Source organism: Carya illinoinensis, chromosome 15, assembly GCF_018687715.1.
Source record: "Carya illinoinensis cultivar Pawnee chromosome 15, C.illinoinensisPawnee_v1, whole genome shotgun sequence".
Classification (NCBI taxonomy): domain Eukaryota; kingdom Viridiplantae; phylum Streptophyta; class Magnoliopsida; order Fagales; family Juglandaceae; genus Carya; species Carya illinoinensis.
In genome coordinates this window covers 36,528,711-36,551,769 of record NC_056766.1, presented here as the reverse complement: position 1 = coordinate 36,551,769, position 23,059 = coordinate 36,528,711, and the positions used below count along the sequence as shown (strand labels likewise).

General features: G+C 33.4%; 2 protein-coding genes across 7 annotated transcripts; both read left to right on the top strand.

The window, feature by feature from the left end:
* Positions 1 to 9,339: 9,339 nt before the first annotated feature.
* LOC122295373 (nuclear poly(A) polymerase 1-like) lies at positions 9,340 to 15,996 on the top strand. Its single transcript, XM_043104378.1, has 12 exons — positions 9,340 to 10,221; positions 10,322 to 10,399; positions 10,624 to 10,731; positions 10,851 to 10,913; positions 11,007 to 11,168; positions 12,576 to 12,689; positions 12,791 to 12,853; positions 12,931 to 13,260; positions 13,493 to 13,657; positions 13,771 to 14,751; positions 15,469 to 15,539; positions 15,766 to 15,996. The coding sequence occupies exons 1-12, from the start codon at positions 10,105 to 10,107 to the stop codon at positions 15,809 to 15,811; spliced, it is 2,298 nt and encodes a 765-aa protein (XP_042960312.1). The 5' UTR covers positions 9,340 to 10,104; the 3' UTR covers positions 15,812 to 15,996.
* Positions 15,997 to 17,417: 1,421 nt separating this feature from the next.
* LOC122296566 lies at positions 17,418 to 22,682 on the top strand. Of its 6 annotated transcripts, none has more exons than XR_006238597.1 (4): positions 17,418 to 17,708; positions 19,644 to 20,203; positions 21,026 to 21,087; positions 21,973 to 22,682. XR_006238597.1 is itself a non-coding variant. In XM_043106372.1 (3 exons), the coding sequence occupies exons 1-2, from the start codon at positions 17,547 to 17,549 to the stop codon at positions 20,196 to 20,198; spliced, it is 717 nt and encodes a 238-aa protein (XP_042962306.1). In that variant the 5' UTR covers positions 17,418 to 17,546; the 3' UTR covers positions 20,199 to 20,203; positions 21,026 to 21,353. The 6 variants fall into 6 exon arrangements, 3 of the variants coding, with proteins under 3 accessions (XP_042962306.1, XP_042962305.1, XP_042962304.1); XR_006238596.1 differs by having other exon boundaries at positions 20,971 to 21,087; XR_006238595.1 differs by having other exon boundaries at positions 20,946 to 21,087.
* The last annotated feature ends 377 nt before the right edge of the window (positions 22,683 to 23,059 follow it).

Genomic DNA, 23,059 nt, shown 5'->3' with positions numbered 1-23,059 from the left:
TGAATATTTAAAAAATAAGCAACCAAGATTTGCAGCCTTGATTTTAGTCAAAACGTGACATATAAAATATAGATAAAAAAAACACTACTAATAATATTGGAAGGTTTAATAGAATCACACTCGAACTTCAAAATAAGTTAGATAGCCTTATGTTTTTACATAAACACAAAGGATAATGGGATAAAAGCATTGCGTGCAGTTGAATGTTTTACAATATTTTTTTAGGACATTTCTTTTAAGGTGCAACAAAATGAAGAACCCTTTTGAAGTCTTTTTCTAAGAAGTACTATTAAGATGATTTCTTTTAAGGTTGAACAAAATTATCTTAACTTCAAAATAAAGAAGCAATTGTCACTACATACTATTTTTCATAAAATGTAATGCACAACAAGATTAGAGCATACAATATTTTGAATACATATGAAGAAATCCAAAATTAAAAGATGAAACAAGATTAAAAAAAAAAATGAATGTTTTCCAAACTGCAAAGCAGGAAAAATAATAAAAAAATTATATCTAATAAGTATACATGGTTACAATATATAAGTAAAAAAAAGAAGTAAAGATGTAAAAGAAAAAGATACAAATAGTTAGTCAAGTCGACGTTTGAATCAAGTCTAAAAATTTCATACCACAGGTTATCAACAAAACTCAACATAAAAGAACATGAATATTTACAGAATTCGGGAAAAACAAATAAAAATTATATCTAATATGTATACACACTACAATATATAAATAAATAAAAATTTGAGAAACCTTTGGACATGTTATATATCTAATATGTTATCCAATTGATAACTTTGAATCAACGGGAAAAAATAAACCAGCACAAAATCCAAACAATCAGCCAAGTTAAGTTTTGAATCAACTTCTTTAAGAAATACAGCTACTAAAATTTAGAATGCCAGAAAATAAAAGTAAAAAATTGTACAAACTCTAAACCTTAAGAATTTAAAACGACAACCTATCTAAAAATATATACAGTTTATTATGAATTAGTCAATTATGAATTAAGTTAAAACATATAATGCAGTACTCCACTTTCAAATATATCAACAAAAAATTATACACAAGCAAAAAAATGTCGTCAAGGTAACATGGAAAACTAATCCAATTAAATAGCAAAACGAAATGATAAAAAAACATCTAACATATAACTATAAGACACACAAACCTTGGAGAAATTGATCAGTAAAACAAGAAATCCAGATTCTCTGCAGCAAATACAAACAAATTAGAACCATTAAGGCCTTGTTTGGTTAACCAAAATCAAAAATCTCATCTCATCTCATATCAACTCATCATTACACCTTTTTCAAATCCCAATACAAAATATAATAAACAATCTTACTTTTTCAAATCCCAATACAAAATTAATATTCAAAAATTATATTATAACAATATTTTATTTATTACTATTTAAAACATCTCATCTCATCTCATCTCATCTGTGTAACCAAGCGGGGCCTAAATCGACACCAGAAGGAAAGAAAATCCAAAAAAACAAAAAAACTTGCATCAACCAAGAGAAAAGAAATGCATACCAAACAAAAAAGAGTGCCCCAAATTTCAACAATCAAAAAGTCAACAAATGTATAGATAAATTTCAAATCAGAAATGAAAAGTCAGCAAAGCAAACAAAAAAATGCATACTAAAAAATCCCACAAAATAATACAAAAAAGCTGTGGTCTTAGAGGAAAAAATTACAAAAGAACAAAAGTCCAAAAATCCCGTGGTCTCAGATTGATACAATGAAATGTAAAATAGTACATACAATGAACTGTAAAATACTAACTATACCATAGTTGAAAAAATAGGGCCAAAACCAACAAAAATCGTGGTCTCAGAGAAAAATATCACAAAAAAACAAAAGTCTAAAATCCTGTGGCATTAAATAGATACAATAAGATATAAAATAATACATAAAATGAACTGTAAAATAGTAACCAAACCATAATTGAATAAAGGGGCCATAAGTAGCAAAATATACCTTAGGACCAAAGATGGAAAAGTTAATCAAGATAAATATTATCTTGCTGGCATAGTTTTTGCCTGATGAAGGGTACATACCTTGGAATGCACACATTAACATCCACCAGAAATTCATGAAAGATGAACTCATGCTTCTGTTTCAATATGTAGTGAGTATATAAGGATATAAATGCTGACATTTTGAGAATGTGCCCTCCATGTGACAACCCAAAAACTGCCAAAATTTAAAACTGAACTCTAAATTAAATATAACAACAACAAAAAAAATGAAGTAAATTCAAGCACAGAACATACAAGCCAACACTTTAATAGAACATAAAACAACATAAACATACATGAACAGATAAACATAACTGCAAATATATAAAGAAGATAACTTCCAAGATACGAACAACATAAAAACAGATGCAAAGAACATATCAGAACCATTAAAGAAATAATAGAAACTCACTAACAAATAACCTTCAACGGAAAAAAGGGAACTTCTGAACTCAAGACAAGAATTGGTTTTAAAATAAAAAAAAAAAGTTCGGGAGAAAGACGAGAAAGGATGGCAGCATAATAGAAATGAATTTTTATAGACTTTTAAACACGTAAAAAAAAGTTAAAAATAGGACAACTAATAAAAGAAGAAATGACTTTTGGACAGAGAGGATAGAGAGTTTATTATAAAATAAGTCAGAGTTTTCCAATTACCAATACAGTAACCAGGCAAATCCTTTAGCAAATCTTTGAAAAACACAAATCTCAGAAAAAGGAGAAACAAATCTCTAACACACCAACATATCAAAAAGTAAATACGGCTACATTCACTTGACGTCAGATTCAAAGTATAACATATGTAAAAATATAGACTAAATTAACCAAAGAAAGATGACCAACACAGCTTCATTCCCTTCACGTTAGATTGAAAGTATAAGATATGTAGAAACAAACTAAATTAACCAAACAAAACATGAACATGACAATGATTGGAAAGAAAAATGAAGCAGTTAAATTGAAGTATAAGTACTAAAAAAGAATAAAACAACAAAAGAAAATTTGTAAAAAAGGACAAAAAAAATCTCTGACACCACAATCCAAAGAATGGCAAATACAGTTGCCATCCCATCAACAGTACAGACGCATGTAATATATATTTTTATGTTAAACTATTTAGAAAGAAAATAAATATTGAAAAATTAATAAATTGAAAATCCAAAACAAATATCCTAATTTAGCATAAATGACCAATAAAGCCCCAATCACATGGTCACAGACAACAAGAAAATAAAGGGCAAAAACGACAAATCCAATAAAACATAGGATTTAAAAACAGAATAGAAAAAAATAGGAAAAAAACAAAACAAATATACTCACCCAACCGAAATGACCATAAATCTCCAATCGATAATGATAATAAAACCCCAAACACACGGACACACATAAGAACAAGATAAAGGGCAAACAAGACAAATCCTATAAAACATAGGATTTAAAAACGGAATGAGAGAAGTTACTATAGATAACTGTTGTGACGCCCCCAAACTCCATTTGGGATTTGACGGACATTTGAAGCGTCGAGACATGCAACACAAGGTTACTTGCCCCCGTTCATGACATATAAGATGCAATGTTCCTAACATGCATCTAACATTATGCAATATTCGCAGCGGATAATTTTTTTCTTTAGCAATACTATGCACCAAATTGAAAATATCTCAAATGCTTAAAACATACTTCATACATAAAGACCCATTGAACAACTAAGATCACAACACTAGTCCAAAATGGTTATATTCCAAAAAGTACTAGAGATGCAACTCCATCGTACAAGTAGTAATTTACGTTAATTACTATATTAACATTGACGTCGCACCGTTGCTTAGTCAACTGTGTCTAATTGATTAGCTCCTGATTCTCCTTCAGGTCCTGTAACAAGATCTACTATTTGGGAGGAATGGTAGTTGGGACTACCAAAATGAAATTTGATTACAAATCTCAGTAAGTTAACAAAAAAAACTTCCACACAAGCTAATGATGCATGGATGACAGTAAAAGCATAAATGCATAATCAAATTCATAAGTAATTAAAGCATAACTTGGCATACAACATAACATAATTGACATAACTTAAATGGAAACATGAACTGAACTTGACTTGACATGAACTTGATCTGAAACTTGACTTAGCATGAACTTGCTCTGAAACTTGAATTAACATGAACATGATATGAAACTTAACTTATCATGAACTTATTCTGAAACTTGACTTTACATGAAAAATACATACTCCACAGTTGTTGTAGCCTCATGTATTCTACGTGTAAATACATACTCCACAGTTGTTGTGTCCCCATGTATTCTACGTGTAAATACATACTCCACAGTTATTGTGGCCCCATGTATTCTACACATCACAATGCAGTTAAATATATACTCCACAGTTGTTGTGGCCCCATGTATTCTACGTGTAAATACATACTCTACAGTTGTTGTGGCCCTATGTATTCTACACATCACAATGCAATTAAATACATACTCCACAGTTGTTGTGGCCCCATGTATTCTACACGTCACAATTGCTGTGTCTCAAGTAATGTATGCGTCACAATTGCTGTGACCCCATACTTCGTGTGCCACAGATATTGTGGACCCCACAAAACTGAATGTACTCAAGATGAAACATGACTGGAATACGAAAGGACTGAAGCCCTGACGTAACATAACGTGACTTGAACATAACTTGAAATACATGATCAACTTGAGATAGAAATATTTCGTAACATGGCATAACATATAATAGACAACATATTTAACATAACTTGCAACAGTGAATATTACATGACTTGATATACATATAATAGATGGCATACTTAACATGACGCACTTGTAAGGTACAGTAATATATGATAGAATATATTATGTAACAGATAAAAATTGATGACAGAATAAATTATGTATATAATAGACAATTACGTGATAACTTGGCATGGCATAACATATATGATAACACACATACATACACTGTAGTTCCTTTACTTAGCACACATATACAGTAGACTACTAGTAAGTTAAAAGCTAACTTACCTCGATCTCCGCATTTCTTATAAAACCTTAAGCGCGATCACGAGAAACTGTAATTAGTGATTCTAAAAGTTAGCACTAAATCACTAATAAATTGAAATATGGAAAATACTAACTTAAAGAGTAAAATTTCCATTTTACTCTCTGCATGTAGGAAAATGACCGTTTTACCCATAACTTAAGAATTTTGCATACTAACTCCAAAAGTCACTAAAATTTACATGCCTCATGTAAATTTTATCCTCAATTCAAATATCAATTTAGAAAAATTTAAAACTAATCACAACTATTAAAACTACATAGGGCCGAAATTCCCATATGCTATTTCTATTGATTTTTGTTTCCAACTTGTTTTGATCAACGTTTTGATCTATGACTTAAAAATATGTGATCTTCAAACTAAACCATCACATGGTTTAAAAAAGATATCCTAAAACATATATAAGCTTCTAATTCAAGATCACATGGTTAAAAATTAACCAAAACATAAATTTAGCCAAGAACATCCACACTTTGGCTTATCTGAATATCTCTTTCCATAAAATTTCATATCTTTGAAACTAACATCAAATATCTTCAAAATAATAATATAACATGTATATAAGATGCTTAGGATCCTCCAATAAAATTATCAAAGTCATTGGAATAGGTTTAGACCACCAAAGAGTTAAACTTTCTCAAAACAGAAACTGTTTTTCCTCTTCTAGTTTCTAAGTTTCTAAATCTAAGAAAATATTTTATCAAAACATTTAATCATGAAAAACTCCTCAACCAATAGTCATATATACATGTTAACAATACTCCATAAAAATTTTGGACCCATATCTATCCATTAACTTGGTCAAAAACTCCAAATTATAACATATTTTTCAGTTTATCTCCCACAATGACCTTTCTATAGTTTACATAATATTTGACTGACCAAATGATTTTCAAATGGGACAAATAAGATATCCATGTAAACTAGACGTAAAAAGGAACAACTTATATGAAGAAGATTTTATGATAAAATACTTACAAAACCTTCGAAATGGGCGTGCAAAAGAACTCCTAAAAGCTGTCCGAGAGAGAGTATTTGATATTCTTTCAATGGAAAGTGTAAATGAAGATAATTTCGTGGGGAGGGGTGGCTGGAGATACTTATGGATGAGATATGGAAGAGATGAGGCTGGAGTGAGAGTTAAGTGTAGGACTCTCTTATTCAATAATATCCACGAAATTAGTTTAAAATATTTTTATCCAATAATATCCAAAAAATTAGTTTAAAATATTTTTATCCAATGATATCTACAAAAATTAGCTCAAGATATTTTTTATCCAATAATATCTACAATTTTGAACAGATGTTTCGTCCGAAAATATGAAAAAGTGTAATTGCACCATAAGACCTTAAATAACCCTCCGAGTCTAATGGCACAAACCATAATACATTTTGACACTTCTAACTATCTCCAATAATAAAAAATATACTTCGGATACCATAGTAAATAATAACACTAACTATGTAGTTAGACTAAAACTTATACGATTAATGGATTCGTGAAAACTTATGGGGTCTTCACGAGGTTCCTAAAACTAATAGAAATTTCACAATTAAATTTTTAACGGGCTGTTACAACTGTAGCTGAGCGATCCTCACTTATATATAAGTAGAGAGATTTATATATAGATACACATATAGATGTATAGATATATAGATATAGATATATATGTATATGCATAGATAAATATATATATATATATATATAAGTATAGAAAGATATAGATATACATATACATATACATTAGGTGTATATGTACATAGATATGTATATAGATGTATAGATATAGATATATATGTATATGCATAGATAAATATATAGCTATATATATGTATGCATATGTATAGACAGATCTATATGTATATATAGATAGAGATATATGCATGCATATGTATAGACAGATCTAGATATAGATTTATGCTCATCAACCACTAAATCAGAAGAACAAAAGAAAAAAAATGCAAGGGATAAATCAAGTTGAAAATTGCCATCCATAAAGAACAAGAGGAGCAAATCCAAAAAAATATTGAAAAAAAAATTGATATGTTAATTTTTGAACATATCAAATGCATCATTGACCACAGGATAAAAAGCTCAAAAAGATGTAAACTTTAAACCAATATTAAAATATAACAGAAAAAATAAAATGCATCATTGATGACGGGATCAAAACTGAAAAAAAAATGCAAATATCAAATACATCATTGACCACGAGATAAAAGCCCAAAAAAGATGTAAACTTTAAACCAACATCAATATACAACAACAAAAAGAAAATGTATCATTGATCACGGGATCAAAACTTCAAAAAAATGCAAACTTACATCATTGACCATGGCATAAAAATCCAAAAAAAATGCAAACTTTAATACAATAGCAAAAAGAAAACACATCATTAACCACGGCATGAGAACCACAAATAGAAACGAAAAGAGTAGCAAAAAATTTTTTTCTTCCTTTTGCAATGCTTCAAAAAAACACAAATAATGAGAACAAAAAATGCACAGCCAACATTGAAATAAACACACCCAAAATAACAAATACCAAAAAAAAAAAGCAACATCCAAAAAAACCACAAAGAAATGGTCGGAGAAGATGAAACATGGCAGAGCTAAACGAAAGAGAGAACTGAAAATCCAAAAGAACCGAACTGAAAGCAACACTTGAATAAACAAATAGAAACACAAACAGTAGAAAATTATTTTTCTTCCTTTCCGAACACTCCGAAAAACTACAAACAATGACAATAAAAAATCAACAGCCAACACTGACAAAAGCAACAAACAGAAACATAAAGAGTAGAAAAAATTTATTTTTCTTCATTTTCAAACGCCAACACTGAAAAAAGCAACATTATTTTTCTTCCTTTTCGAACGCTAACACCAAAATAAACAAACAGATATACAAAGAGTAGAAAAAATTTATTTTTCTTTCTTTTCGAACGCTCCTAAAACTACAAACAATGAAAACCAAAAATCAACAGCCAACACCGAGAAAAGCAACAAACAGAAACACAAATAGTAGAAAAAATTTATTTTTCTTCCTTTTCGAATGCCAATACCGAAAAAAAGCAACATTATTTTTCTTCATTTTAAATGCTAATACCAGAATAAACAAGTAGAAACACAAAGAGTAGAAAAAATTTATTTTTCTTCCTTTTTGAGTGCTCTGAAAAATCACAAACAATGACAACCAATCAATAGCTAACACTGAGAAAAGCAACAAACAGAAACACAAATAGTAGAAAAAATTTATTTTTCTTCCTTTTCAAATGCCAACATCGAAAAAAGCAACATCCAAAAAAACCCACAAAGAAACGGTCGGAAAAGATGAAACAGAATAGAGCTAGATGAAAAAAAGAACCGAAAACCCAAAAGAACCGAACCAAAAGCAACACCAGAACAAACAAACAGAAATACAAAGATTAGAAAAAAATCATTTTTTTCCTTTCCAAAAGAACAGAACTGAATGCAACACCAAAATAAACAAACAGAAACACAAAAAGTAGAAAAAAATCATTTTTCTTCCGTTTTGAAGTCTCCGAAAAATCACAAACAATGAGAACTACAAATCAACAGCCAACACCGAAAAAAGCAACAAACAGAAACACAAAGAGTGGAAAAAAATAATTTTTCTCCATTCTCGAATGCTCGGAAAAACCGCAAACAATGAGAACTAAAAATCAACAGGCAACACTGAAAAAACTAACATCCAAAAAAACCCACAAAGAAACTGTCGGAGAAGATGCATAAAAAAACCTAGAAAATGCAGGAAGCGAGATCAAAGAAAAGGTCGAAGAAGATGAAATAGAGCAAAGAAAGAAAGAGAGAACTAAAAAATCAAAAGGAACCGAACCGAAAGCAACACCAAAACAAACACACCCAGAACCAACATCCAAAAACCAAGAAAACTCAAGATGCAAGATCAAAGAAACGGTCGGAGAAGATGAGATAGAGTTAAAAAAGAAAGAGAGAATTGAAAAATCCAAAGGAGCCGAAGGGATGAAGGAGAGAGACGAACGATCGAAAATGAAGAAAAAACAAAACAAAAAACAAATATACTAACCCAAACAAAATGACCATAAAGCTCTAACTAACGATGACAATTAAATCCCAAACACATGGACACACATAAGAACAAGATAAAGGGCAAAAAGACAAATCTTATAAAACTCAAGGTTTAAAAACGAAATGGGAAAAGTTACTGTAGATGATCCTCGCTTATATATAAGTAGAGATAAAATTGAAATCATTTTATCGGGTCGGAGAAAATCTCAATTACGCAAGTAAAGGGATAGGTTTGTTGATTAACCGGACTGCTAGCTACACCTCTTTGCCGTTGGTTCCTCTGTTTTATCCGACCGTCACAACCAGTCGCACACATCTCTCTCCATCGCCAAAAACAGGAAAAAGAACAGAACCCCAGAAAATTCCCTTATCACTCTATCTCATCATCTATCGCTTTCATTGTTTGGGAGACTCGGTTGCTGGCAGCGGCAGACGAGCCGCCGCATTCACGGGTTTTTAAAAAGACGTTGGGGATTTTGGCCTTCTGATCTCGCTCGGCGGAATCTCTCTGTTTTTTTTTTTCGGTGTGCTTGTGTTGTTCTTCGTCTAGGGTTAGGTTTTGTTTCAATAACTTGCCCCGAGTTGGCTTTGTTGTACTATGTTCGATGGTCAGCTTGTCGTATGAGACAACCCAATTTTGGACTTTGATCGATTGGATATTTTTCTAGTTTTATGGTTCCAATTTGTTTGTAGCTTTCGATTTTGTTTCCACCCAGTACTGTAAAGTGAACGATTATTTCATTGTTATGTGTTTTTGATTTCATTTTGTTCTGATTTGATTTTCATTGGAGAAAAAAAGGAGAGAATACAAAGAAAAATCTGTGAGATATTATCTATATTTGTTCGGAGCATCCCATTTTTTGTCAAAAAAAGAAAAAAGAAATAAAAAAAGGAAAAAAATAAAGATAAAATTTGTGACAATTTATATACAAAGATGGGAAGCCCTGGATTGATGAATCGCAATAATGGGCAAAGGTTAGGCATCACAGAACCAATTTCATTGGGTGGACCGACTGAATATGATGTGATCAAGACCCGAGAACTCGAAAAGGTTCTCTTTGTGTATTCTAGGTTACATTTAGTTTGGCCAATTGCTTGGTTTTGAAATCTGGCTAATAAAATCTCTGAATTGTGGTCTATGTGTTGCTCAGTATTTGCAAGACGCTGGATTGTATGAGAATCAGGCAGAGGCTGTGAGTAGGGAGGAAGTGCTTGGAAGGCTTGACCAGGTTGAATGTCTAACTTAGTTGTTGCGTTGATACATTGGTTATTTCTGTGTTGTGTATTGGTTTTAAGCTTACGAAAAATTAAGCCTGGTCAGATTGAGCCAGGGAGTGTGATTTGGTTGCTTTACTGCCTTTCCTTTGCTACATTTTCTTGGGGATTTCACGAGGGTATCTGTGAGTTTGTGTTTCTGAATCAATGCCGATGCTGATGTTAAATATTTATGTAGATTGTAAAGATTTGGGTCAAAACAATTAGTCGATCGAAGGGGTTGAATGAACAACTCGTGCAAGAAGCAAACGCCAAGATTTTCACATTTGGTTCCTATCGGCTAGGAGTATGATACACTGATTTCAATTTCAAAAATATTTTCAGTTATGCTTTTTATGTTTTGTTATTCCTTGAATTATGGTTCATCCTACTTCCGGTTTTGTTTGTTTGTTTTTTCTTTTTTAGGTGCATGGCCCTGGTGCAGATATTGACACACTTTGTGTGGGACCTAGACATGCTACAAGAGAAGTGAGATCCTGTTTCATCTATTTATGGTGCAACATACTTTTACTTTTTGTCTATGTGGCATTGTCTTATGGATTTATCTTAAATTGGCTGTAGGACGATTTCTTTGGCGAGCTATATAGAATGCTGTTGGAGATGCCAGAAGTAACAGAGTTGCACCCCGTGCCTGATGCTCATGTTCCGGTCATGAAATTTAAGTTCAGTGGAGTTTCCATAGACCTTCTGTACGCAAGACTGTCACTCTGGGTTATTCCTGAAGTAAGAACTGGATCCATCATGGCCACCCTCTTTTTTGCACTTGCTTCCTTTATTTAAGTTTTGGCCACCTGTTTTGTATCATTTTGGAAGTTGTGTAAGGAAAATTGGAATATCTTAATTTTGTAGAGACCATGCATCATTTGTATGGTTTGGCAAGCATGCCAATGTGGATTAGATTGTGTAAGAGAGATTCTAATTTGGGCTTTTTGCCCATCAAGATCTCAATGTCACAGGGTTGCCATTTTACTAAGATCATGTAACTGAATGTAAGTTTGTGAGTCCTCTGAATGAAGTTAACCAGTGACCTACCTGTCTGGCTTTAGAATTTCCTGAGCAACCAATCAATCCCTTTAGTAACTATTTCACAATCAATAGTATTTCTTTGCAAAATGTATGCTGTGCTAATCAATAGATCTTGTTTAGTAATATGCTTCTTAATTTTGATATAGCTTTAGTTGTAACAGCCATAGTGTTTAAAACATTGTAGAAATATTTAATCTTCTACTCATGAGATGAGAAGAAGAATTGCTCATCCATATAGCTAGGTTGCCTAAAGTTAAAAAAGAATAAAAAGAAAAAAAAAGGAAAAAAAAAAAAAAAAAAGAGAATGAAGTTATATCCTTATTCCTTAATTGTGTGTGATACCACTTTTCTTTCTTTTTCCATCTCTCTTATACTGGAAATAATATCTGGTGTTGAGATTTTGGTAGAGCCTCAATTAACCACCTTAAATTGTGCATTTAAACCTATCATCTTGAAGAGTGTGCTAAAATGAGTATTACCTTTAAACCATAGTTTGCATGCCTCATGTTCATTTGAAACTCCAAACCCTATTGTTTTTTTCTAGAGGCTAGAGGCCAATGCAACTGTTATTTTCTTCTACTTAGATGGGATGGGTGGAGTGTTGGAGACTAGAATAGGGGCCTAGCAAGTGACAACTTTTCTGTAGAAGTACTGTGATTAATTCATGGCAGGGAAATGCTCATCTCATGTACATGGGTTAAGTTCTATTATGAAACTCTGGAAGAGAATGGACAGAATAACAGTTGTCTTTAGATGGCTGCTCCTTTTGAGACTGTGATTGAGTGCTCTTTGAAAGACCATGAAGACACTCGGCCAGGGCGGGGATTTTATCTTCTAAAGGTGAAGGTAACCAGTATTTCAGAAGGCCTGTTTGCAAAAGTTTCCTTTACTCTCAGGCCAACAAATCTGAGAGTAGATATTAATCTTTAGGTTATGTTGAGGGATGCAATAAATTAATATACAGCTTGCTCATGGTAGGATTGACTGGATGACCCTTGGGTGGATCCAAAGAAAACTAGCATATTTTGATTTTTTTGGTGCTTAAAAGTATATATCTATTGGCTTTCTATGTGTTTCTATTTTAAACATGTTATTCTTTTGCAGGACCTGGATATATCGCAGGACTCGATACTACAGAATGCAGATGAACAGACAGTTCGTAGTCTCAATGGCTGTAGAGTCACTGACCAAATTTTGCGTTTGGTTCCAAATATTCAGGTGGCCGTTGCTCTCCTAAATTTGTGTATCTGAGTTTCTATGTTTGAAGTTTTCCATAGGTTTTACCATCTCTAATTGCTTGCTTGTTTTCTGAAGTGCAGAATTTCCGCACAACTTTGAGGTGCATGAGGTTGTGGGCAAAATGTCGTGGTGTTTACTCCAATGTAGGGTGTGATTTGTTTTAGTCTGTATCTCTTACTATTCATTCTCATTTATCAGAACATGACTCTTTAATGTGCAGGTTTCAGGATTTCTTGGCGGTATAAACTGGGCATTGCTGGTTGCTCGAATATGCCAACTATATCCCAATGCACTGCCGAATATGTTAGTTTCTCGATTCTTTAGGGTCTATACTCAGTGGCGTTGGCCAAATCCAGTAATGCTCTGTGCCATTGAAGAGGGATCTCTTGGACTTCAAGTTTGGGATCCTAGAAGAAATCCTAAAGACAGGTTCCATTTGATGCCAATAATAACTCCTGCTTACCCTTGCATGAATTCTAGCTACAATGTGTCGTCGAGTACTTTGCGTATTATGTCGGAGGAGTTTCAGAGGGGTAGTGATATTTGTGAGGTATGGTTCAATGATTTGATTTGTGATATATTTCGCCTCAATTTTGGGGACATGTAGGTTAGGCAGTAATTGCTTCACAGTAATTTTATTGATCTGATTATGTGCACACACAAGCACCTAGTTGCTTATTGTGTTTTAGTTGACCTCCTTGTTGAATCAACTTACTCATAAAGTTACTATTTTATTGTTCACTTTACTACTTTTGGAATTTGAGCTTGGCTAGTGCTTGCAGGCTATGGAGACAAGCAATGCTGATTGGGATACACTTTTTGAGCCCTATCCATTCTTCGAAGCATATAAGAATTACCTACAAATAGACGTTACTGCAGAAAATGCTGATGATCTAAAAAAATGGAAAGGCTGGGTTGAGTCTCGCCTCCGCCAGCTAACATTGAAGGTGTAAACTATTTTTTCGTGGTTGGCTATTTCCAGATGTATATACCTTTTGCTCTTTTTTCCTGTTGCTGTCAGTGTATAGATTCCTTATGCAGCCTATTTTGTGTAATTCAGATTGAGAGGCATACTTATAACAAGATTCAGTGCCATCCACACCCAGGGGATTTTTCAGACAGGTCTAGAGCTTTCCATTGTTGCTACTTCATGGGTTTGCAGCGAAAACAAGGAGTTCCAGTGAACGAAGGTGAACAATTTGATATAAGGTTAACCGTTGAGGAATTTAAACACAATGTGAACATGATGTACTCATTGTGGAAGCCTGGAATGGAGATCTGTGTATCTCATGTAAAACGCAGGAGTATACCCAACTTTGTATTTCCTGGTGGGATCCGACCCTCTCGCCCATCTAAAGTAACTTGGGACAGTAGGAGGAGTTTAGAACTGAAAGTTTCTGGACGTGCTCAAGATTCCGGTGAAGGTAAAACAGTTACAAATGTATCAGATAATGAAAGGAAGAGAGCGCGTGTGGATGATGGTTTTGAGACTAACCTGGGAAACGCCAAGCGCTTAGCTGTGCCACCATCTATTGGGGAAGTTCACGAGGGTAGCCCTCCTTTGAGCACTGTTAGCTCATCTTCCATTAAAGGTGATGATGTGGATAGCCACAGGTTAGAGGAATCCGGGAGAGAGAAATATGAGAATAATATACCAGACAGCTTGAGAAATGTGAAAAATCTAGTGGAGGTTTCTTCTCAAAATGTTGAAGCTAATGGATCAGTGGAATGCAATCCGCACAATAAAACTCAAGCTACTGCTACTGTTGATGCAACAAGCTCTGGAGAAGCAGAGAAGCTGGCAATTGAGAAGATAACGTCTGGTCCATATCTATCCCATCAAACTTATTCAGAAGAACTTGATGAGCTTGAAAATGATTTTGAATATGGAGATCAGGATAAAGGTTTTAAGGGAAACATCAAAGGTGGTCCTGTGGAGTCTTCGTCAGCAAATGCAGCAGTGGCGGTGCAAGTAACCTCAAGCAATGGATCCACTTCTTCTGGTGGTTTATATTCCAATGAGAACTTAGAAGAGCTTGAGGTATTTTTTTGCTAACTTTGTAACTTTTTGTTGCTTCCATGGATGTGTCTATTGTGTTCTCCTTGTAGATCCTTATTTCTATTTTGTCCACATGTGCTGTTTGTCGATATTGGAAATGGGTGAAACATGCTCATTGAATGCTTGACCTCGAGGGTAGTACATACATACATACATATATATATATGTAGAACAAGCACACATTTTAAGTACTTGGAAAAAGTAGAACTTTATAATTGGGCTTATGGTAACTTGGATGAAAATGATTTGCTTGTCTATGTAGTGTTTGAAAGGCTTAAGTTCTCCATAATATCCGAATTCATTACCATTTGCCCAAATATTGTTTATCGAAAAGAGCAGATTTCTTATGCTCTGAAAGAATGATAAGTGAAATGATAACCTGTATAAAATTTTATTTTGGTTTTCAGACAGCAGCTTTCTGGTGTCAAATATTAGCAGATATAGGTATTATTCCAATTTACATTAACTAGCACTAACCAAACAAGCTGCACTAGCTTATTTCTGGCTTCTTTTGATGTGGAGTCCCCACTGTTATATAGATTATTTAGTGTGGTAACTGTTGCTTTAGTTTGACTAATCTAGCTATTACTCTTAAGGTATGTTCCTTTATGTTAAATAACCAGTGCGGCATTTCTGACAGTGTTTACCATTTTTCTTTTGCTTGTTTTCATTTTCCTTTCATTTTTCCCCTCTGCAAAGCCCACTGAACTTGTGGCGGCATTGTCAAATGTGACTCCTGCACCTGTGATACATTCGAAGCCACTAATCAGGTATGTATCTTTCTTTCAAAGCGATAATGAGTAGCAATCAATATTTATGAGAAAATTGATAAGAATGTTATGGTAATTCTAACCTGGAAATGATCATTCTCTGTTTATTTTTTTCTATAACTTTATTTAACTTAAAGATAAAGTGAGTGCAGTGGTAGTGCTTTGGAGTATTTGATGCAGCCTCTTCTTTACTGTGACTTCTATATTTTTATGCTCTAATTTGCAGGCTGAGTTTCACTACCTTACCAAAAGCTACCGGCAAAACCTCATGAAAGGGTCTGGAGCCAAGCCGGTGTGATGCAGTTATTCGGATGTTGTATGTATATTAGAAGATTGTAATAATAATTAAATAGTTCAAAACAAAGTCTCTTTTCATTTATGTGTACATGAAAATATCAACTTTTCCAGATAGTAAAAAGACTATGAAAGCCTATTTGGCTGAGAAGTTTATGATTCAGCTCTCCCTTGAAATGTTTTAGTTTTCGTTCGTGTTAGACTTTGTTTGGATAAATTTCTTCCTTGTTTGGTTCTTGTTCTCTCCCCCATATACCGTACAGATCGATGGTTTTCTCACTCTATGAAGATCTTTGCTTTGCCTTGGATCTATTAGGTTCTGAAGAGAGTGGATAAAGTGGAGCTATATTTATTATTTCTTTCTTGGACATATGCTCGAATACTTAAAAGATCTTTCTTTTAAAATGGTTTGAATCAAAATGTTTTATTAAATTTTAAAAAATGAGAGTGAAAAAAATTTAATAAAAATAAAATTTGAATATTATTTTTGTTTTGAAATTTAAAAAAGTAGTTTTTTTTTTTTTTTTTTTTTTTTTTTTGTTTGGAAGTTTGAGAAAATTATAATGATTAGATGAAAATGTCAAATATTTGAAATTAAAAAATGGTTTGTATTTAAGTAATGTTTGAAAAAGAAATATATGAGAATATTTTAAATATGTTGTGTTGCAAATGAGACCTTAAAACTCTAATGAGAATGGTTATTTTCAAGTTGGTAGGTAGACACGCTACATTACGCTGAACAAACTATAATTATATATATATATAACAAAAAAAAAAAAAAATTTAAAGTAAGGGTGGTGTGTGGCCTGTAGCAAAATATAAGCTGGGATTCATTATAATTTTAAAAAAGCTCAAACATTAATCATTTTTTAGTATAGTTGACCTGGAAATTGAAAAGTACCATACACAAAATCTTATATAAAAAGGTCTATACACTTATATGGTTTAATAATATGATTTATCAGATTTATTTTCTAATAAAAATAATTTTACAATTTAATAGATCATCTTATTAAGCAACATCGATATATAAATTTATTGTCCAAGAATTTTGTTTTTAGATCAAACATTTATCATAAAAATCTCTTTAATGTGTTGCTGCTTTCTCATCAAGTTCTAGAATTTGAAAAGGTCTAAAAAATCATGATTCTATGTCTCTGTAGTGGTTGGCGGAGTCCTACTCAGTCCATCTACTAGGGTATCTCGTATAGATGAATCCTATCACTCAATTTCTTTCTAAAATAGTTATCCCTACCATTTTCATCACAATGATATGATTCTGACTGCAACCCAAAATATAGGAACATAACATTCTTAAAATCGTAAGGGTGTCTTTTCTTTTAAGCTAAAATAATCAAAATCTTGTCAGTTCAATACTTATCACATGTAAAAAGGAATGAAACTATGAAAAAATGAGAATATTTTTGAAAGGTAAACATTGAGATGGAAATTTAAAAGATATCCATGACTATGAGCATATAATTTCAACCCTAAAATTAGTTATTAACAAAGTAATGTCAACCTCAAAATTTGGGTTGGGCCCAGAAAAATGAGAAAATGTTGCTTCTTACATTAAAGAAAGAAGAAGAACTTAAAAAAAAAACCTCAAAGTTGTTTGACTTTTGCCACCGGTTGTAGCTGCTTGTCATCTTCTACTGATCTCTTTACTCTTTGCCTCTGCACCGTGAGAGATAGGGCTCGGAGAGTGAAAGGATGGAAGAGGATCAATTGGACTATGTTCTGGTACCTTTGGGTCTATTGTTGATGGGATTATACCATATCTGGCTTATCTTTACCATCCTCCACTTTCCCAATCGAACCGTCATTGGCATCAATGCTGAGTCTCGCCACCATTGGGTCTTCTCCGTGATGACTGTTAAGCACTTCTTCTTCTTCTTCATCCTCTGTGTGTGTGTGTGTGTGTGTGTGTGTGTATACTTGGAAGTTTTATTTGTAGTTGTGGGCATGATGCTATCTATTTCTCTTATTCACATTATAAAACCCTTAGGATTCTGACATATTGTGTCCTGCGTACTTGGGCTTCGCCTAGATTTCTATTAATGAAATTATTAGTCATCAAAAAGGATTATGGAATATCGTTGGGGCTTTGATTCTAAAGGGTTTTTTGAGCTTTCCGTACAATTTTTGTTGCATCACGTAGGCACTGTTCAAGATGATGATGGAATCGAAGACACAAAAACCTTGTTTGAGAGCTCTATTTGATAGATTGTGACTCTAATTACACTTCCCAAGTCTTTACACGATAGTTGGGTCATGCTTGTATGGTTCAACTAAGAAAAAAATCAGTGAGTTGAAAGAAATTTTGGGTCATATCGGGGAGATCCATTACAGTTTAGCATAAGTGGCTGCTAAAGGGAGTAGACGTTTGGGTTTTGTACCTTTTTTTTCCCTCACCGTGGGCTATGATTTAGATTTAATGGTTTCTCTGGTTGGGGAGGGAGTTTTGTTTAGGCTCAAAGGTAGGCTTGTAAGCATGGGAGTTAAACACGATATTGTTTTTGTGAAACTGAGAACATTTAGAAGAAATTGATAAATTTATCCTCCTGGTGCAAGACTTATGATCAGTCTCCAGAGCAGTACTTCATCGCTTTTGTTGGCTAATGTCATATGCTCCACAGTGACTTCCTGATGAGGTTTTTTTGTTGCCTTCCAAGTCATTAAGGGAGTGTGCCTGTTAATTTAATGTGCTCATGTTGGAAGTCAAACACAATTGTTGCACATTAAAAGAAACATTAACTGGACAGTGATATATTTGGCAAAATAATTCCACATAGAAGCTTAAGAAAAATTGTTCATAAGCAGAGGTGGAACCAGAAATATTTTGCTTTCTAGGGTGTACCTTAGAAAAAAAAAATGCAGATTTTAATAAACTTTCGAGATTTTATAAATTTTTTTCCTAGCTCCGCCCCTTTTAACAAAGGTGGGAATCAATACTAGCTGCAGCTGTAACCAGCAGGAATTTTGGAAGGATAATGAATATAAAGAGAAAAAAAGAAAAGAAAAAAAGAGAGGCGAGCTCCATGTGACCGATCTGATATGAGAATTTCTTTTCCAATGAAAAAGTATTTTAGATGAGAGTTCAGAGGAGTTTAACCGAGCTAAATGGAGTTCCTGGCCAAAGGTGGATGGAAAACTTAGAAAGAAAAAAAAAAATATTATAGTCTTGGATGCTAATTGTAGCTGGTGGAAAGAGAGACTAATTTCGAATGCTGTTCTGTTAATCCAATTTGTACTCTTTTTTCCCTATATATTTCAAAAGATTTTCAAGATAGACCATTTGAGATGCAATTGCCTTCTGAAGCTAGGTAAGTTGGGATTAGCTTCTTAATGGCTCTTCGATATGCTTGGCAACTTCGGAGGTAATATGTGAATGCTAAGAATTCATCTTGGCATAAAGTTTTAGTCATGTTTAAATTGCAGGATGACAGGAATCTCATGTGAAAATGATGTCTTAGGAGTTTTGTATCCTTCTTGAAGTTTTTTTTTATCTGATCAAACCATTGTAGTGGTGACACTGAAGGTGAATTTTGATTGAAATCTGCTTGAGGTTTTATAACTGAGTGCAATCATGCTCTTGAATGGATAATTTACAACAGAAATCACTTGTGGATCACATAAAGTGCTTCTCAATTTCAATCCAATGATTCTGATATTAAATTCCAACGTTTATCTGAAAGCTGGCATTAATAAGTGCTTGTATTCTAGATAACTTCTGTAAGAATGGATGTTAGCATATAAGTAGTTGTAATCCTGTACTTTCAAGAAGTGACTCCACTGCATTCATTTCAGGACCCCGTAAAGAATGGTGTTTTGGCAGTTCAAACAATTCGCAACAACATAATGGCATCTACATTGTTAGCTACAACAGCAATTACTCTCAGTTCACTAATCAGTGTTTATGTCAGTAGCACATCAAAGTCTAGCAATGCAACTTCACAGCTGGTTTATGGCAATAAGACGTCTATGATCTCTTCAATCAAGTACTTTTGTATCTTGCTTTGTTTCCTTCTTGCATTCCTTTTCAACGTGCAGTCTATTAGATACTATGCCCATGTTAGCTTCTTGGCTACCACACCTACTTGGAGTAATGATAAAGAGTCTATTGAGTACGTCGTGAGAAATCTGAATCGCGGAAGCCTCTTTTGGTCCCTTGGATTGCGAGCATTCTACCTTTCATTCCCTCTGTTCCTCTGGATATTTGGTCCCATACCCATGTTTTCTTGTTGTTGCATACTGTCATTTCTTCTATATTTCTTGGACACCACTAGCAGTTTTACACGGCATCTTCACTGTCATTCACTCAAACAAGTTACCAAGAGCAACAACATGGATTCAGTTGTTTAATCATTGTAAGTTCGGATGGAAACTACATGATACTGTTATAATTTGTAATCTCTTATGAAATTTAAGAACTTCTGTAGTGGATATAACATGTCTAAGTGTTTGGGTTCTTACTTTCAATTGCATGGCTTGCATTAGTGCTTTGAATTGTTTGGTTAACAGTTTGGAACTTCTATTCATGCCTGCAAGTATTAGGGTCAAAGTGATACATTTTTGTCTAAGGAACAAAAGGATATTCTTTTGGGGTTTGAGAGTATTGGTGAAACTTATATGCTTTCGGAAGCCTTTTTTTTTTTTTTTCCTCTCTCTGTTCAATGAAAACTTTTAATGATCGTGTATGAATCCTTATTGCCATGCCAGACTTTATTTTTGCCTGTGGAAGGACATGCTGGTACTGATATCAGGTGGTGTTAGTCATATCATTATGAATTTTACGGTAGCGTTAATAATTGAGGTATTCATCTATATTTATTCTTGGAACACCTACAGATGTTAAATTATAAATTTTTTAATTGAAGTAGTCTTGTGAGGTCCAAATGATCACCTTTGACTGGTTTATACATTATATTGAGGGCTAAAAGGAATGCACCTTACAATATATCAACACGGACAAAAGGTATTACCATGCAATGCTATTCTTTGGTTAGTGCATGGATGCAATTAAAGTACAAGCTCAGAAAATTTCATGGTATAATATACTAACTATTCTTATGTTTAATCAATTGGGTTCTTCAAATATCTGCCTGGAAGAGTTGCTGCCTGATGGCAAATCTAGACTGGTTACTAAGCTGCTGCTTTGAAGTTAATTGCTTGTTCTCCTGTCTCATCAGTGTAGTAATGCAGAAGAAACATTGTAGGCGAAATTGAAGTGTGTTCGAGGTCATCTCTTCAAGTATGTATGGCCATTGATAAACTCTAGAGTGCCTTTGCTTTGCTGAAAATGCTATCTTGATGTTCTGTTTTTTATTTTGCTTCTAGTCCTTTCTCAAAATCTCAACCACATTATTCATTACAACAGAAATGTGATACTCTTCTTGGTTGAGGCAAATTATTCTTGCCCATGTCTAGCAAAGGACCATAAATAATTTTCTGCCTTCTCTGGGGTTATGTTAAACTCATCGGTCTAATGTTTGAAGCTGTAACCAATTCTGCTTTTTAGTGTTTAATTTGGGACAATACAAGAGTTCATTTTTCGTTTCGGATTTCATTAAAGAATGAAAAAGGAACATTTTAGAAAATAAATTAATTGAATTGAGTGAAAAAAATTATCAAATGGATTCGAAAAAATCACAGCCGTGAATGGAAACAAAGAAACGAACAATAAATAAACATGTAAAGAGTACATTACTTCTATAATAACATTATTGCTTATGAGCTTGGCTACTCACTGTCTCTACACATCATACTTATTTTTATTTTTTTAATTAATTTTATTTTTATTTTTTTAAAACTAATTAAATTTTTCTACTTATCATTCATATAATATACATTTGGTAAGAGAAAAAAATAAATAAAATCTTTTACTTATCATCCATAGTTTGGTAAGAGAAAAAAATAAAATTAAGTGTGGTGTGCGGTGTATAAAGACGATGAATATAATTTTTCATTATGATATGCCTGGATGCTTCTCTTTCTCTAGAAAGAGAGTCCCGCTTCTCTCCAGAAGAAAAAGTCCCTCTTTTAGTTATGTTGTTCCATCTCTTGGTTTCCATCCAGGACTCTGTACTAGATTTTCTCTTAACATTTTTAACTTTTCCTTTCCATTGGTTTGGTTTAGGCCTGATCTATTGCATTCCGGCGATCAATTGTCTACATGTACTCCACCACGCAACTCCTCATGTGCCAATCTGCTAGTATGAAGCAAAACCATAGCGAAAATCTTGGTGTGTGATCCTCACACAGCTTGTCTCGTGCATGCCTTTCACGCACTGTCTTGTCAAAATGCATATGAAGGCTACACATGTTGTACCAATAGTTTCACTAGCCCCAAGAGTTTTTAGATATGAACCACCCCATCTCACTTTCACATGCACATGGACTCCATGTGCTGTCACAATCATACCTGGAGAAACTCGGCTAGCAGCGGTTTGGGCCATTCAATGCCGGTCATCCTACTATGTTTCCGCTTTCCTTAATCGAAGATCTTGAGGCAGGGGAGACCAGTCTCTTTTGTGAATATTTCAGGACAACAAACTGTAATGCACCACCAATATCCACCGTTTCCAGCAGTGGCGACATAGTTTGCATAGCTATGCAAACTTAAAAAAAAAAAAAAAAAAAAAACTATCATTTAAGATGTCTCCCTCTTTGCAAGGAATGGGTAGGGATCAAGTTTTTTTAATCTCAAAACTTGATCTATTTTTCACTTTTGCACTGTGTTTGTTATAATGGAGTATTTGTTGGGACAACCCACCTCCTCCTCCTCCTGTCTCTCGATTTCTATATGTTAATGAAATGTTGTTTGATTAGGAAAAAGACATTACTATATGCCTCTCATTTTTTGAAACAAGTGCTCTTTTTTTTTTGGTTTAAAGGAAAGAGAATAAGCATATCCAAAAAGAAAAAAGCCATGGAATACGACTCTATAATTCATTATACATAAAATTATAGGCTAAATATGAAAATAATTTCATTGCTTTGTCTTGAAACTATAGTTTTCTTTTACCAAAAGTGAGGGTTATCAATAAAATTAGGGTACTATTATCTTCTTAAAAAAAAAAAGATATTGATTTGCCTTCTTTTGGACAGATTAATTCACATACATTACTCACCGAACTTTTTATTCCATGTGCTTTCAACTTTGAAGAAATTAGTTACTCTATTAGTAAACTATTATGAATTAATTAAAATTTCACTTAATGAGA